At 36.8% G+C, this 18457-nt stretch overlaps 1 protein-coding gene across 1 annotated transcript in view; it reads right to left on the reverse strand.

Moving 5' to 3' along the window:
• LOC121416891 overlaps positions 1-16223 on the reverse strand; it is a 36949-nt gene extending 20726 nt beyond the window's left edge. The window contains 4 exon segments of the mRNA XM_041610418.1: positions 1837-1906; positions 10838-10884; positions 11898-11990; positions 15939-16223. Coding sequence (XP_041466352.1) covers positions 1837-1906; positions 10838-10872 — 105 coding nt within the window. The 5' untranslated portion in view covers positions 10873-10884; positions 11898-11990; positions 15939-16223.
• Between the last annotated feature and the right edge of the window lie 2234 nt (positions 16224-18457).

Here is an 18457-nt window from a genome sequence, read left to right on the forward strand (position 1 = left end):
AACTAGACCAATAAACTTTCAAAGTTATGATGGTAATTCAACAGATATCCCCGATTCGGCCAAAGTTCATTGACCCTAAATGACCTTTGACCTTAATCATGAGACCTGAAACTTGCACAAAATGTTCAGTGATGCTTGATTACTATTATGTCCAAGTTTCATGAATCAGATCCATAAACTTTCAAAGTTATGATGGGAATTCAACAGATATCCCCAATTCGGCCAAAGTTCATTGACCCTAAATGACCTTTGACCTTGATCATGTGACCTGAAACTTGCACAAAATGTTCAGTGATGCTTGATTACTATTATGTCCAAGTTTCATGAATCAGATCCATAAACTTTCAAAGTTATGATGGGAATTCAACAGATATCCCCAATTCGTCCAAAGTTCATTGACCCTAAATGACCTTTGACCTTGGTCATGTGACGTGAAACTCATGCAGGATGTTCATTGATACTTGATTAACCTTATGTCCAAGTTTCATGAACTAGGTCCATATATTTTCTAATTTATGATGACATTTCAAAAACTTAACCTCAGGTTAAGATTGCGATGTTGATTCCTCCAACATGGTCTAAGTTCATTGACCCTAAATGACCTTTGACCTTGGTCATGTGACATGAAACTCTAATAGGATGTTCAGTAATACTTGATTAACCTTATGGCCAAGTTTTATTAACTAGGTCCATATACTTTCTAAGTTATGATGTCATTTCAAAAACTTAACCTCAGGTTAAGATTTGATGCCGCCGCCGCCGCCGCCGCCGCCGCCGTCGCCGTCGGAAAAGCGGCGCCTATAGTCTCACTTGCTTCGCAGGTGAGACAAAAATTAATAAGATGTTAGGGGTCCATGTCCCACCTATGACTAAATCTCAGAAGCTTTCTTTTTATTTTCTATGAGTTTTTATAATTGTCCCATACGTAACACCCATTTTACCAATTATGCAAATTAGGTACCCCAAATTAGCATAAATATGCATATTATCAAATTTTTCTAAATGAAATTTTAAAATTCAACATTTGGGCTTTCTTACCCCACCAAAGTTAAGTTCTTAAATTAAAGATGAAATATTGCCTTCTAGGGTGACTTTTTCTTGGACTTGCCCTATACAGTTACTGGTACAGGAAATAATTCTCCTGGGCCCCGTCTTACAAAGAGTTGTGATTGATCTGATCAAATGTAACTATGGACGGCCAGCAACGTCAACATCTATTACGAGTGTTTGTTCAAAATATTTTCTAACTATGATGTATATGCATTCCTTGTTTTCTTGAAAGTTCACTATGCTTCTCTTTGTTTACAAAAGATATTGTACGAATTTTCTGTAGAAATAATTATTACACTGATGGATTTCCATAGAGTTACGATTGATTGGATCAATCGTAATCATTGTAAGATGGGGCCCTGGTATCGCATCACAATTTCCTCCACATCCTTTAAAGACTGCTACACAATAAGCCTTTTTTGTAGCATATTTTCCAATTTACTTACTTTGGTCTTTAAATAATACAACCAAAAATGCCAATCAAATTTGGTACGCAAAATTACTACCTGCTGTTAATAGTTTCACAGAGTATGTTTCCTATAGCTTCAAGGTTGTGTGCGACTGCAGCAAATAACGAACTCCATCCATTTTTTTTAAATCTATAAGTTATACCTCAGTCCGCCATATGGGCGAGTCGAAAACAACCGTTTTATCTCATTTTATCCAAACCACCCAAATATGTAGCTGGTACAAAAAATGTTATAATGGCTGTTTTTCGTCTCACCATACAGGAAATGTGACTGAGGTATTAATCACTGACAAATCATTTCATGAAAAGGATCTTACCTCCAAGTCAGCACTATCCAGTCTAAACTCATCTTGTTTGTCAAGAAATGATGTCAATGCATCAGGGTCACTGAAAGAAAAAATAATAAGATATGATTTAGAATGCAATAAATCCACTCTGGAATTGATTCAATTACAGCTGAACCCCATAAAGCATTGAACTTGCAACAGAAAAAGTAAAAAGTGGTGTAGCGGTTCTGACTTTCACCTTGTAATCAGAGGGTCGTGTGTTCGAATCCCACCATGGCCTAGCACCCTTTGGCAAGGCGTCAATCCACACTTTGCCACTCTCACCCAGGTGCTAATTAGGTACCGGTAGGAAAGAACCGTCATTGAGGTTGGTTTAATAGCAGGTTTGCGCCTAACAGGCTGCTTGGAATGCTATGAATCCAGCGACCGGGTAATAATAATTGTGAAGCGCTTTGAACAGTCATAGATTGATAAAGCGCTATATAAATGCCAATTATTATTATTATCAAAACATCTTATTGATAAGATATAGAATGAAGAGACAATACCTGGAGACAGGGCCTGATACTCAACAAAATATGGAACAGTAACAAAATCAAAAGATCAACAAAACTTAGGTTATACAAAACATTGGTAATCTCATTGTTATTATACGGACCTGAAACATGGAAAAAGACAAAAGGGGTCGAAAGGAAACTCGATACTTTCCAGACGAAGTGTTAAAGAAGAATAATGAGGATCAAATGGCAAGAAAACATTTAGCAATGAAGAGCTCTCAGACAAGACCAAAATGGAGAAACTGAGCACTACAATAATGAGAAGATAGAAATTTATTGGGCACACACTATAAGGGGGGAATCTGCAAGCATCTGTAACACAGCATTGACCTGGGCACCAGAAGGAAAAAGAAAAAGGGGCAGGCCCAAAACAACTTGGTGGTGAACAGTGGAAAAAGAAAGAACCCTGGCTGGATGGAGGACATGGACAGAAGCCAGAACAGCGGCCTCTGATAGGCAAAGGTGGAGATGTTTGGTGGAGGCCCTATGTGCTACTAGGCATCTGGAGGATAGGTAACAGGTAAATCCACTTTTAGCAGTGTGCTCAAGCAAGATACAAACATTTCTATTAAAATGCATTGAGAAATGAAAGAATTCCAACTTTACAGAACAAAGACAGTTTTTCTTCAATTACCATCTTTACTTGACAAAAGTTTTAATTCTGATTTCAGAGCAGTGATTTTCTACTTCCCAGTAAAATCAAATGGACAAATACGTTTGGTTCTTCACTCTCATATGTGAAAATTCACTGAAAATACCTTTGAAAAAGGGAATTCATGTTTTGCTGTGTATATTTTCTACTGCAAATGTAATTTCCATTTTAGATCAAGTTACAAGTTCACCAAAATTTAGAAACAGGAAAGACAATAATTTCTTTTTGTAAAATTTTCGAAAGTCAATGTCCCTACTAATTGAATATTGGGCAATTCCACGATAACACCGTGACATTTTGGAACACCTATTTACTCATTAAATGTGGAATACCAACAAACTATTTATCTTTTGAAAAAAATTGGATTATGTAACTATGACTCTAATCACAAGTAACCTACAACAACAAAAATCTTTAACTTCATGCTAATTAATGAATTATGCATAATTAATTACAACTGTAACACCGTGACTCAAAATGGACATGCATTTTCTCGTACTTGATTCATTTAATAAACTCTGTGAAGTTACTGAACATTTTAAAAAGAGATTATGTTGTTGAGATACAGTAGAGACTTGACAGTAATAACCAAGTAGTTTATAGAAAAATAATCAATAAACATGACAATGATGATACATATTATAAACAAATGCACTGTAACACCGTGACTTCTGAACTGCATGTACAAAACGTATGTAGAATTTTCACATCATTCTTCCTTAACCTAATTTAGTAATCTAAAAGGTATCATTGAGCAATCTTTTATCAATAAAATTTATGTCATACATCAGAGTACATGTACATGTAATTAATGAGGATGAAAAATCTAGTTAAAAATTTCACTAACAAAAACAACAAAAAATAAAACTATATACACTAACACTGTGACGGTTCTTGTAGGCCCCCATGTTTCATAAGATACGGGAAAAGTTTTACTCAAAAAAGTTATGAACTCTCTCTAACGCAGAAAAACTTTAATGTAAATATGCAGATTAATTGAAATACAATTTTACAAGACAAAGAAAAAGAAAAAAAGCTTAATAGAAACACTCAGCAAACTGATATAAAATTGCAACTTTATGGTAATTATGCATGTACATGTACGTATACAAAGATAAGTTGAGCCCATAACAATTACAGGAAGAAAAATTAACACACAGCATCTACAGACTTGCATGTAGATATTCGCTCAATTTCCAAGATGTTATAGAAATTTGTAAGATTTCTTGAAGTCCTTTTTAGTTTGCTTCCTGGATTGGCATTGCAAAGTGGTACCGCTCTCTGTTAGGCCCGGTTTAAAAGTCCATTTTTGATGCACGTGTACACGGCGTGTTTTTCGGTCGTGTACACGTGTACACGTTGTAAACACTGAGTGAGAGTGAGTTACGGTATTTTTTCAGTGTTTCCTACATGTAGCCTAAGTCACGGTTTTAAAGCTTACCTGAGAAGTTAGAAGTATCAATCCACAAAAACTGGTGCAATTAAAAAGTTTACTCAGCTTAGCAGCGCATTAAATTAATAAAGAATGCAAAAGTAAATCAGTGCAGAGCCCTAGTTAGCGCCGACGCTCGTTGGATGCGCATTTTGCATACTTTACCGTACATGCATGCACAGATCACTGCAGAATTAAGTGTAACTGAAGTTATTGATTGATTTTCATTATTTTATTGCCAATTTGAGGAGCGTGTGTTTGTAGGCTTGTAGCACATGTTTATGAGCGTATAACACGTAACTGGAGCAATGATCGGTGTCGCAATTGGTGATTCTCAAATTGACTCTAAAAGTGATTGAAGAACGCTTTCTCGAGTCTCCAGTTACGTGTTATATGCTCATACACATGTGCTACAAGCCTACAAACACACGCTCCTCAAATTGGCAATAAAATAATGAAAATCAATCGATAACTTCAGTTAAACTCAATTCTGCAGCGATCTGTGCATGCATGTACGGTACAGTATGCAAAATGCGCATCCAACGAACGTCGGCGCTAACTAGGGCCCTGCACTGACCAGAGCATACCCATTTCGTGTGGTACAAAAACTTGAGTTTCCAGAATATATGTGGATTAAATCGGCGATTTTGGAAGTAAACTCACTCTAGGTTAATTGAAATATATTGACATATTAGTGATTAAAACATGTGCAGTGTCTGAGAACTAAGAATTAATGTGAGGCTGTGAGCTTGTTCACTGACTTTACAGTCCCACGCAAGCTTTATGCAGATGCTACCGTGTACACGGTGATGGAATTTAGTACACGTGCACTGACTTGACCGTGCGTGTACACGTGTACCCAAAACGGGCCTACTCTCTGTTATCCATAACAGGTGCTGGAAACTTTCTATTTGATTTTCTTCAACCCAACCATACTTGTCAGTTACATCCTTTGCAACAAAAAGAGTACCCCTTTCATCACTCTTATGATAGTGTATGACATGAAATTCACCGTCTTGGATATCAATCAATTGTGCCACATATTTGAGCAATTTCTGCCGAGCACCTTCATACTGCACCAAGATGCAGTCTCCGATCTTGATTGCATCCTCAGATGGTGGTGCATCAGTCATTCTTGTCGTTGATGTATCCAAACCCGGGGGGGGGGGGGGGCCACTTCCATTTTCGAGTGGATACCATGCGCGACCATGGGGTCTCGAAAAGCACCCTAAATAAGCAAATTTCCATATTCTGAAAATGCACCCCTTAACAAGTATTGGCGTATGAAACCCTACCCTTAACAAGTATAGGAAACAAATCGATACTCTTGGCAAATATTCCTGAAATGAACCCCTAAACAAGTACAGGAATGTTTTATTGTTACGGGTCCTTCGGTCGTCGGCTTTACCTTATTTGGTTTAGTACGACCCCACCTTTTACACCTCGCGCAAAACGGACTCTAAACACGAAGTGTTGGGGCAAAAAGGACATCCTTTATAAAACATGTTAATTTTGTTTTATCATCCCCGCAAATTCGACCCTTAACACATAATTTTCCTAGCGAAATACCCTTTTTTCATAATTTTCGTGTTTTTGACACCCTTATCACGTTACGTACGTAAAGTGCCCTATCGTGAAAAGGACATCCTTTTTACGTGTTTTTTTGGTCGCGCATGGTATCCACTCGTCAATGTAAGTGCCCCCCCCCCCCCCCGAATCCAAACCTGCAATAAAAGCATGGGTTTCATCTTCTTGTGGTTTTCTCCATGGTCTCTTTGTTTATACCTTTCCTGGAAACAGCCAAGCCTCCATCCCAACTGACAGAAATCAGCTGGTCACTTCAACAAACATCATTTGGCAGGAACCTACTATGCTTTCTGTGCAATAGCAATGTAGGTCACGGTGTTACAGTTATTGTAACACCGTGACATGATTTAAGTAACTTTTAATTAACAAACTGACTAATTAACTTGTAAGTACTTGTATATGATAGTTATATGTGAGAATTATTTGGGCACTAAAAGATTTTTATACTGTTTGTGTAGTTTTCATAAAATTTAAAAAACATCAGTTTTTACTGTAACACCGTGACATTATTTATCATGAGAGTTCAAATGTTCGCTGAAGCATAACGCAAAGAAAATTTTGAACTTTGGTGAACCTGTTATGAAATTCAGCCCTTAAACTCAGAAAAGGGCAAGTCCAAGAAAAGGTCACCCTGGAAGGCAAAATTTCATCTTTAATTTAAGAAGTTATCTTTGGTGGGGTAAGAAAGCCCAAATGTTGAATTTTAAAATTTCATTTAAAAAAAATTTGATAATATGCATATTTATGCTAATTTTGGGCACCTAATTTGCATAATCAGTAAAATGGGCGTTACGTATGGGACAATTATAAAAACTCATAGAAAATGAAAACAAAACTTCTGAGATTTAGTCATAGGTGGGACATGGACCCCCTTACATCTTATTACTTTTGGCAGAAAAAAGTGGTGTCATCTAATTAATTATGCAAATTAGGTCTTGTCCAAGGATGGAATGTCCCATACGTAACATTTTGAGGATGTTTTTTTAAGTTATTTCTCATAATACAATACTTGTATTGTTGCATCTCTGGGAAGTTCTAATTTATTAAGTATGAAAATGTTATACCCCAATAAGTTTCAAAAATGGAGTTTACTTTTTAATTAAAAGTTAATTAAAAAAATGTTACGTATGGGACAACATGTTACGTATGGGACATTTATACACAATGTCAATGGGGAGATTTGTGTACAAAGTGAATGGAGAAAAACAAATTTCAAGAGTGCTCTAAAAAGTGATTATTTACCTTTTCTTTAGTTTTTAAACACTGATTTGTTATGAATACTGATTAATGAATACAATCCAAGCAAAAATAAATTGTGAAAATGGAAAAATATGAAAAAATAAAAACAATAGAAATACATAATTCATACAAGTGGAATGCCTCTGGCCGTCTCACCTGCATCACGCGGTTCAATATAGCAGCAGTGCTGACTTTGAATACTACTCTAACTCGCACAAGATGTTCAGTGATACATGGTTACTCTTATGTCCACTTTTTATGAACGAGACCAATAAACTTAGAGAGATATGATGGTTATTCAACAAAAAACCCCAACATGGCCAAAGTTCATTGACCATACATGACCTTTGACCTTGATCATGAGACCTGAAACTCGCACAGGATGTTCAGTGATACTTGATTACTCTTATGTACAAGTTTCATGAATAAAATCCATTAACTTTCATAGTTTTGATGGTAATTCAACAGATAAACCCAATTCGGCCAAAGTTCATTGACCTTTGACCTTGGTCATGTGACCTGAAACGCGCACAGGATGTTCAGTGATATTTGATTACTCATATGTCCAAGTTTAATGAACTAGACTAATAAACTTTCAAAGTTATGATGGTAATTCAACAGATACCCCCGATTCGGCCAAAGTTCATTGACCCTAAATGACCTTTGACCTTAATCATGAGACCTGAAACTTGCACAAAATATTCAGTGATGCTTGATTACTATTATGTCCAAGTTTCATGAATCATATCCATAAACTTTCAAAGTTATGATGGGAATTCAACAGATATCCCCAATTCGGCCAAAGTTCATTGACCCTAAATGACCTTTGACCTTGGTCATGTGACGTGAAACTCATGCAGGATATTCAGTGATACTTGATTAACCTTATGGCCAAGTTTCATGAACTAGGTCCATATACTTTCTAAGTTATGATGTCATTTCAAAAACTTAACCTCAGGTTAAGATTTGATGTTGACGCCGCCGCCGCCGTCGCCGCCGCCGCCGCCGCCGCCGTCGGAAAAGCGGCGCCTATAGTCTCACTCTGCTTCGCAGGTGAGACAAAAATCATGAAAAACAAGGAATAAAAAGGTTGAAATGGCTAATTTCCCCTTCAGTCATATCAAATATGTGTCAGTAAAACATTTAAAAAGAAAGAAACTCTTTTGTTATTTCCATATTTTAAATTATTTCAATTTTTTGAATTATGGGAAAAATTGTGTACGTTCTCTATGGGGACAAAATGTCCCATACGTAACTGTCCCATACGTAACATGTCATTAATTTGTTTAATTAGAGTCTGTAATTAGAGGGATTTGGCTTATGACATGAAACTTGCCATAAATATACTATAGTATTGAGACTTCTATCACACTAACTTTTAAGTTGTCAAGTGAAATACTTTAAGAGAATTCTCAACTTGAAAAAAATGTATTAAAAATTGTCTTTTCTCTGCGTCTAGGGCTGGGACTAAAACCCGGGTACCCGGGTCCCGCCCGGAAGCGTCGGGTACCCGGGTAGAAAAATCAATACCCGATACCCGAAAATTGCTCACCAGTATAACGTACATTTGATTTGTATTGCGTAGTGTAAGACATGATTGTAAACTCATCACAAAAGTACACAAGTCTCATTCTGAATCTCACCAATTACCCTCGAAATATCCTTAAATATACTAGTTTTTCAAGTGATGACGATGTGACTGAGATCGTTCAATCGTCGCCATGTTTCTTTTGCAGCGCAGTGACGTCATCCAGCCACTGCGACGCAAGCCAATTTATGAATGAAAATATAGTAAGCATGCGCATTGCAAGCCTCAGCCCCACGCAGTATTCCGTCAAAAAAAGTCTGCAATACTGTGTCACCTCGTACCAAAATCGACCTAGAATTCCACTTTCCTTTATTTCATATGGATTATGAAAGGTATTCTTAGAGGATCTGTTTTCTCACCGATACCACACAAGTAAGCAAATTTTATTACTTCTTGCTTTTCCGTCAAAATCTTACGAAGTAGCGTCGATGTTGCATCGTGTTTGTGAGTTTGTAGAATCTACCGCTACGTGAACAAAGTCAATTGATTTCCGGGTTTCGGAGCAAACGAGGCGCCAGCCAATCACGTTCTTGATACCATTTTCAGTTTATCATAAACCGAAAATGGTAACACGATCGTGATTGGCTGGCGCATTCGACGCTCCGAAACCCGGAAATCAATTGACTTTGTTCACGTAGCGGTAGATTCTAGAAATTCACGAACACGATGTAATATCGACGCTACTTCGTAAGATTTTGACGGAAAAGCAAGAAGTAATAAAAATTTGCTTACCAGTGCGGTATCGGTGGGAAAACAGATCCTCTGAGAATACCTTTCATAATTCATATGAAATAAAGGAAAGTGGAATTCTAGGTCGATTTTGGTACGAGGTGACACAGTATTTTTTGACGGAATACTGCATGGGGCTGAGGCTTGCAATGCGCATGCTTACTATATTTTCATTCATAAATTGGCTTGCGTCGCAGTGGCTGGATGACGTCACCTATGGGGTTTTTCCACCAGTCATATTTCGAGCGACATGATTTTCGGGTACCCGCCCGAAAATTACCACGGGTACCCGAAAAGAAAAAACCCCGAAAGTCCCAGGCCTATCTGCGTCCCATACGTAACGGCGCATCTTTTCACTCTAAAAGGTCAAGATCAAGGTCATATGTCACAATTTTTTGCATGATTATTCTTCTCCTAGATGTCTACCATCATTAGGGTATTCAATCTAATCAAAGTCATTTAACACTATTTTTAAGGTCATTAAAGCCTCTGAAATGTCCCATACGTAACGCGCGCGAATTCTTGGACTTGCCCAAAAACACATTTAGATTTTTATGAATCTTTCAATGGAACACTTGCTACACATATATAATTTTAATGCATTTTTCACACATTTAAACAAAAATTAATTATGCTAATTTAATTTGCATATTTGGCATCTTAAGGACCAAATTTTTCGTTATTATGGACAGAATTGAAAAATTCAGTCTTTTAGCTTTAATATGATACCAAACTTGTTCAGGTTTGACCATTTCTAAAATTTGATGGTCATGTCCACTTTATCATGGAATTGCCCTATACATCCAATATTAGTGGTGTATATCATTCATATTTTCTGGAAAGATCAGTGCATCAAATCTAGGCCTGCCCCGAGTCAAGACTCATAGTCCAATCAAATTTAGGATGAGAATACTGCTCTTTAAAAAAAAGATAATCAGACAGCACTCGATATAATAATAATACAGTAATCGTAATAATAATATGCAACACAGCACTTTAATGTTTAAAGTGTTGCATAGCCCCGCTTAAGCACGGCTACTCTTATCTGGCGCTCGAGCATTCAAAATATGTATTCCTACCAGGTACCCATTTATTACACCTGGGTGGAGAGAGGCATATGAAGGTAAACACCTTCCTAAAGGACACAAGTGCTGCAGTGGGATTCGAACCCCAGACCTTGTGGTTCAAAGTCCAGAGACTTATCCACTGAGCCACAACATCTCTGAAATTGAATTGAGAGGACTTACTCTATCACGTCAAGTAGGCATCTACCATCATCCATGTCCTGAAATGGCTGTAGAAAAAATATACATCACTGAATTATACTACCAATAAAAATAGGTTCTCATAAAACATGACTGTCAAAAAAGAGACACTTTTGGGCTGTGTCTTATAAAGAGTTACATGATCCAATCCCTCGCAACTCTATGAAAATCCATCAGTGTCATAATTTTTTTTCTGCAGGAAATTTGCAAAATGTCCTTTGTAAACAAAGGAGATCACACCAAATTGTCAAGAAATCAATGGATATATAATATGCATTCATTATGATTATCTAGATTTTTTTATAACAAACATGCATTTCATATGTTGACTTTGCTGGCTTTTCATAGTTGCGATTGATCGGATCAATCACAACTCTTTGTTAGATGGGCTTCTGGAGCCCGTTGCATAACATTTAATGGCAACCTTGTCATCCAATTGATCTACCAACGAAATGTTTCTCAACAGCCAATCAAAATCAAGGACTGCAAAAAGGTTAAAGGGGAAGTTCATCCTGACAAAGTTTTGTTTTAAAATAACAGAAAAAACAAGAAAAATTGCTGACCGTAAAGTTTTGAGAATCCAGCAAAGATTTAAATATTAATTAGAATTGAAATGTTTTGATTTGTAACGTCATATGCAAGCAGCTTCCTGTATACATGTATGATCTGTATCTGGAATATTAAAAAAAATATATCAATGAATGGCATATAACCTTCAGCAAACATGTACATGTATCAATGTATCAGAAGACAAATCATTTCACAATACTTTTTGACATCATGAACCAATAAAAAAATCGAATTCATGTATTTTTACGTAACATACTTGGATGTGGCATCTGCTGATATATGACGTCACAAACCAAAAACTTAAAATTCTAACTTTTTCATCCTTCATGGATTTTCCTCAAACCTTCACCAATATTTTTTTTTCTGCTGTTTTTACAAGAAACTTTTCCTCAGGGTAAAGGTAAACTTCACCTTTAACATTAGATGGCATGTAACGTATACAGGGATGATGAAAATTGAACTTTATCTTTACCTGAAAAGCCACTTTGGCGGAATCTTGTGATCATCCGGCAGCCCCGGCCAGCGTCATGTTTCTTGATTCTTTCTCTTACTCCACATGTAAATTCTGTAACAAAATAAAATTATTTTTTTCATTCAGGGACCCATCTTACAAAGAGACTTTACGTCCTTGATCCAAACAACCTCAAGTCTACATGTATGGAAATCCACTAGAATCATAACTTTTTTCTATCGGAAATTTGCACAATAAGCTTTGAAAACAAAGAGAAGCATTATGAATTGTCATGAAAACAATGAATACATCATAAATGTAGATCTCAAAAATATTTTGAAGAAAAACATATTTTAGATGATGTTGCTAGCTTTCCATAGTTGTGATTGATTGGATCAATCGTAACTCTTTGTAAGACGTGGCCCTGAATTTTTCATGAAAGGCACACATATATACAAACCATTTTTTTTGCAGACAAAGTTTTTATGGAGGGGGTCAATTCTAACTCAGCCAGTTCTGCAAAAGTTTACATGGGCATTGAGACACCAGTATATGTCACTGCAGGCATGGAGCGTGCTTTCATTGACAGAATTGTTTTTGAATAAGAGCAAAGTCAAAATATATAAAAGCCATTCAAGTGACAGTCAATAGCAAAACTTTGTTTTCCTATTTTGACGAACATTAGATGGTTCTGGACAAAAAAAGAACCCTTCCAAATGAGTTGCTGAATTTCACACTGCATATATGCATGTATTAAAAAAATGGTACCGTGCAGTGTAGGCCTATCTTGCAGTGTATTTAAAAACTATGACGCAGACCTGAGACAAGGTTTATTTTGAAAAACGTTTAAAGCTATTAATAAGGTTTAACAAGCAGGAGACTTGACCGAAAAAAAATTCACAAAAAGTTTCATCTTTAAATCCATGAAATGGCCATCTATTTTCCATATCATTGAAATTGTTTTTAGTTGGAACCTCTCATAAATATGAAGAATATTCACCTCTTTCTTGTCTCTGAAAGGTTGTTTTATGTTACTTTCATGGTGTTGCAACTTAAACTTGCAATATTAATACCATGGCATGGTCACATTTGCTCTACGGCGGCCGTACGGCAAGTCGAAAACAGCCGTTTTATTCATTTTTATTCAAACCACCTACATTTAGCTGGTACAAAAATGTTAAAACGGCTGTTTTTGACTCCCCGTACGGCCGCCGTAGAACAAATGTGACCATGGTATAACTGAAAATGAATGTTCATCATTTTACACATTTTGCCAACACCATGAAAGTATAAAAATAGGTAACATTTGTGAATACTGGCTACAAATATAATTTGCATTGGATTTGTACATGAATTCATATTTTTGAGCAAATTTGAGTCTGACATACTGGAACACTTTAAAGGGGAATGAAACCTTTGGAACAAAGAGGCTTGTGTAGAAACAGAAAAATCAAAGAATAAGAATAAAGAAAGTTTGAGAAAAATCGGACAAATAATGAGAAAGTTATGAGCATTTGAATATTGCAATCACTAATGCTATGGAGATCCTACCATTGGCAACGCGACAAGGATGTGTGATGTCACTGATGAACAACTTTCCCTTTGGTGGACTATAAAATACCCTCAAAATGTCTCTTTTACTTTTTCTTATGATGATACAAACTCTTTATCCAAGATGTATTCTTAAAAAATATGTATTACATGCCCTCATGTAGAAAGAACACATGATCTATGGACAGATGTGATAAAAGAGGCAATTCAAGTGAAATATATACTAAAGTAATGGGGAAGTTGTTCACAAGTGACATCACACATCTTTGTCACATTGCCAATTTGCTATCTCCATAGCATTAGTGATCGCAATATTCAAATGCTCATAACTTTCTCATTATTTGTCCGATTTTTCTCAAACTTTTGTTGATCTGTTTCTTTGATTTTTCTGTTTTCACACAAGCTATCTTGTTCCAATGGTTTCATTCTCCTTTGATATTGTGCAAGTTCAGAACCCTACCTGGAAGTCACAGATTTGGTCTCAGAAGATAAATTAAATATATGTGTGCCAAATTATGGCTCTGGGGAGCGTTTCATCAACATTTCTGTCCGACAAGTTGTCAGACCTGACAACTTTCCTTGCTTTTTATTGGCTGAGAAGCATTGTTACTATGGTAACTGTCGGATAAAACAGGACTTGTCGGATAAAATGTCCGACAAGTCCTTTTATGAAACGCCCCCCTGATCCAACATATTATCTGATCTGAACAATCTCAAGATTATACATGTATGTAATGGAGATGCAATCATAAGGATAGTTTGCTGGATTAATATTGAGATTGCAAATCTTACTTATTAAGTCAACTTAGATTTGCAAAATAGCGTGCGATTTACGAATTATCCTGCTAATTCGCAGGTGCAGGTCTACGCACTCTAGATTCAACTCAGAATTATTTATTCATAGCGTGCATCAATGCCTAGCTCAAACACAAATCGCTCTTCTTGCACTGGTGAAGATGGGGTATTTTTTTAATCTCAAGATTAATCGCGAAGAGGCATGATTGGGCTTAAGTCTTGAGATTGAGCAAACTCAGACATTGAACATTCCCCGAGGAATTTGAATAGAAAGATGATGAAAATTATGGAGCTATAAACAATTATTTTCATTATGAAATTTCTCAAAATAACAAGTTTTAAAAAAAAAATTAAAAACAGATCAGCAATTTTGTTGATTTTCCATTCTTTTTTCCACAGGGAAAACACATTCCAAATACGATCCGTTTATTTTTCAAGTGATCAAAAACATTCACATGCCAAGAATGGTGAGATCAGAATATTGCAAGAAAATTGATCTCAGCAATAATTGCATATATAGGGCCTCATTCATTTGTGTAGATAGTTGGTGAATTTCACTGAATTCATTAAAGAAAATATTGTTGTTGATATGGTTGAATCTACAGACCATGATATACTACCATAATAAAATTAGTGGCTTATATTAGGATGGGGGGTCGGGTGTCCGGACACTTTATATTTTTGAAGCCTTCTTTTCTTTGTCTTTGGATTACACTAAAAATATGAATTCAATAGTTGCAATCATCTTCTATTTTGTTCTATATATTTTCTAACATTTTGTACTAAAAATTGATGAAACTTTGCTTGTATTTTTTTCCAAAAACTTTTCCCAAAAAGACTTTCTAAAATTGATCGTTCGGACACACAACCTGTCCGGACACACAACAACCGGGTATACTATTATCTGATTATATTATTGCCTCAAATTTCTTTAAATTTTTTTTGATAATATTATGGGCCTTACGTTAGATCTAACATTTAGTTCCTGCATGGTGAAATTTAATGTATTGTCCAGAGAACAATTAAACTTTTTTCCATTTCAGAACTTTGTAGGGCCTACACACATTCGTATCTCACCAAGAGAAGTTACAAGATAATTTTGATTTTACTTTTTAAAAAATAATTTTCAGAATACCACCCCAGAAACCAGCTTTTGCATTGATGGAAACCGATGTTTCAAACAGAAAATCATTCTACAAAAAAAAATGCACAAAGTCAAAGAATCAAATTAACCACGGCTAGATTTCAACATTAAATTTAATTCAGCATGTTCAGCACAACAAACAAGTTTGAAAGGGGCCCATATCAGGAGTTTAAAAAATATTAAAAAGAGTGAAAAGTTTACACAGCCTCACTGCCACATTCACTTGTCAGTGAGACACGACTGTCTGAAACTACTGCCATGACTGCCACCAGTGCAGTGCCATTGCAGAAACTGTCCGGTTATGATGCATGCACTGTTGCACTTGCAGTGTACGCATTCAATAGGTCGAGCCCAACTAACTTAAACGAGCGGACACAGCACTGTCTGCGGCCCGACACTGGCCGCCTGGTAAACCTTTGGCATCCGCTCCAACACGAAAGATTTTGACACTCTTTATATTTCGCACACATAAATTTGAGGTTATCATCCATTATTTTCCCCGCTTAAACCGACGAAAAGCAAACAGCGATATTATATTCATCTCAATTACAACATATAAGAACATTACATACATATTTTCAACATTTTGGACAGAATTCGAGGGTGAGAACATCGACATCATTGTCGGATTTTCGGATTGAAAAAAATCCTAAGCATAGGCTTCTTGTGTTATTTACGGCTCCGTATGTTTCTACACAGAGTCAATGGGAACAAGTGCGTAAGTGCATCAGAAAGGCAATATTCTACACTACAGAAAAAGTACAAAAAAATCTACATCATATCATGCTTTTTTCGTGAAAATAATCCATCAATAAGTGCCACCAAGCAGCTCGTCGAGCTGTAGCACGTTTAACCCCTAAAATTTATCAGAAAATATTATTCGGCATTTCACTCACCGTCGACAGGTTCCGAGGTTCCGAGTATAATAGGGTAATTTCAATGACAAAGAAGCTGATTGGACAATACGTCAGACAAACAAAATTACCATATCTAAGTGACCAATGGGGCGCGGTGTCGCTTTTCTGAGTCACAGGGTCATAGGTGGGCATGTGTCGGGTTTCATTATTGCTTTTCAAGGGTGTATGTTAATGAGGAGTATATAAATAGATCGTGGACATATATATCCTGGGATATAAACAACACAATAACTCCCACACTCTACCCTATCACTGGTAGATCAGCGTGAGATCAGCATGTTTTGGCAAATTGCTGAGCATATTTCATACTGGATTTAGATTATGTGCAACCGTGTATGAGTGGATAATAGGGCGAGGGCGCGGTCGCCCCCCCCCCTCCCGGGCCTTAGCCTATAAATAGGAAAGATAGCAATGCGATTTTTTTTCTTTCTTTTTTTACTCTTTTCTATGTCTGTTTTACCCACTCGCGATCGCCCTCTCCCGAAATTCAAGCAGGCTTAATTAGGGCCTAAAATTGTTATAGGCCAGCTATATATAATCGCCCCCATTCGACCGTCTGTAAAATGCCCCCAACCCGGTCGCTTTTTATTATTATCTATTATTATTATTATTATTATTATTATTATTATTATTATTATTATTATTATTATTATTATTATTATTATTATTATTATTATTGTTATTATTATTATTATTATTTTTATCATCATCATCATCATAGAAAATAATCCATTTTGATAGTGAAATGAAAATGACCGAACATGTAACATACTTGTGTCGGACTCTCAACTGGCAAATCTCAATCGCATTAGAAGTTTCCTTGATAAGCGTTGGAGCGTTGTGGCCCAGTGGATAAGTCTTCTGACTTTGAAACAGAGGGTCGTGGGTTCGAATCCCAGCCATGGCGTAATTTCCTTCAGCAAGAAATTTATCCGCATTGTGCTGCACTCAACCCAGGTGAGGTGAATGGGTACCCTGCAGGATTAATTCCTTGAATGCATGAGCGCTGAGAGGCAGCTCGAGCTAAAGCCGGGGTAATAATAATAACAACGCGCCTCGGAATAGAATATTTCTAGATAGATGGCGCTATATAAATGCCTATTATTATTATTATTATAAGGACACATGTCATTAGGGCTCTTGTGCTCTCCAGGCTGGACTATGGTGGTTGCTTGCTGTAAGTAAACAGGAACTTGGAAGGGCTTGGAAGACTTCAACGCCTTCAGAACAAAATGTGCGCGATTAGTCTGTCAAAAACCCAAATGGTGTCATGCTACCCCCCTTCTAAATTAACTACATTGGCTACCTGTTTCTGATAGAATACATTATCGAATACTTGTTCAAACCTATAAGTCTCTGTCAACCACACTACCTTCTTACATTTCTTCATTGGCAGCAACAAAGATCTACTTACTCTCTTCGTTCTATAAACAGGCCGGTTTCAACTCCTTTCAATCTCTTGCCCCCGTCCTTGGAACAAACTCCCTCCATCTCTTCGAAACCTCTCTTCTCTTAACCTCTTCAAAAAACATCTCAAAACACATTTATATAACCATAAACCTTAACTTGTCTTATGCAATTAACAGCGCTTTGTATCCTTTGGAAAAAGCGCTATATAAATCCAATTATTATTATCATCATCCTCATCATTTTATTGCAAACCCAAAATATACAAATGCAGTGTTTTTGTGAGGAAAATTCAGATTTGGGTGTATAATTTGGTCAAGTTTGTATAGTGGCTTTAAAACACACACACACACACACACACATAGCGCGTTTTGAGGTTTGACATGTGACCAAAGACAAAATACAACGTGTTTATGGGACTTCATTAATGCCATGGTCACATTATACGGCGGCCGTATAGGCGAGTCGAAAACAGCCGTTTTAGCATTTTTTGTCCAACTTAATATAGGCGGTTTGAATCAAAAGTAATACAACGGCTGTTTTCGACTCGCCGTACGGCCGGCGTAGAGCAAATGTGACCAAGGTATAAGTCCCATGCATCATTTACTTTTTGCGGCGCCCGGCAGCGCAGGATCACTGACCATACGGCTTAAAGCGATACCTCACTCACATTTCCCATACAGACACTAGCGTATATGAGGGGCAGGGGAGCAGACCCTTGCAAGGGACGTATCCCTGCCCCCCTCCCTGCCCAGGACCAAAATCCA

This window comes from Lytechinus variegatus, chromosome 6, assembly GCF_018143015.1.
Source record: "Lytechinus variegatus isolate NC3 chromosome 6, Lvar_3.0, whole genome shotgun sequence".
Taxonomy (NCBI): Eukaryota; Metazoa; Echinodermata; class Echinoidea; order Temnopleuroida; family Toxopneustidae; genus Lytechinus; species Lytechinus variegatus.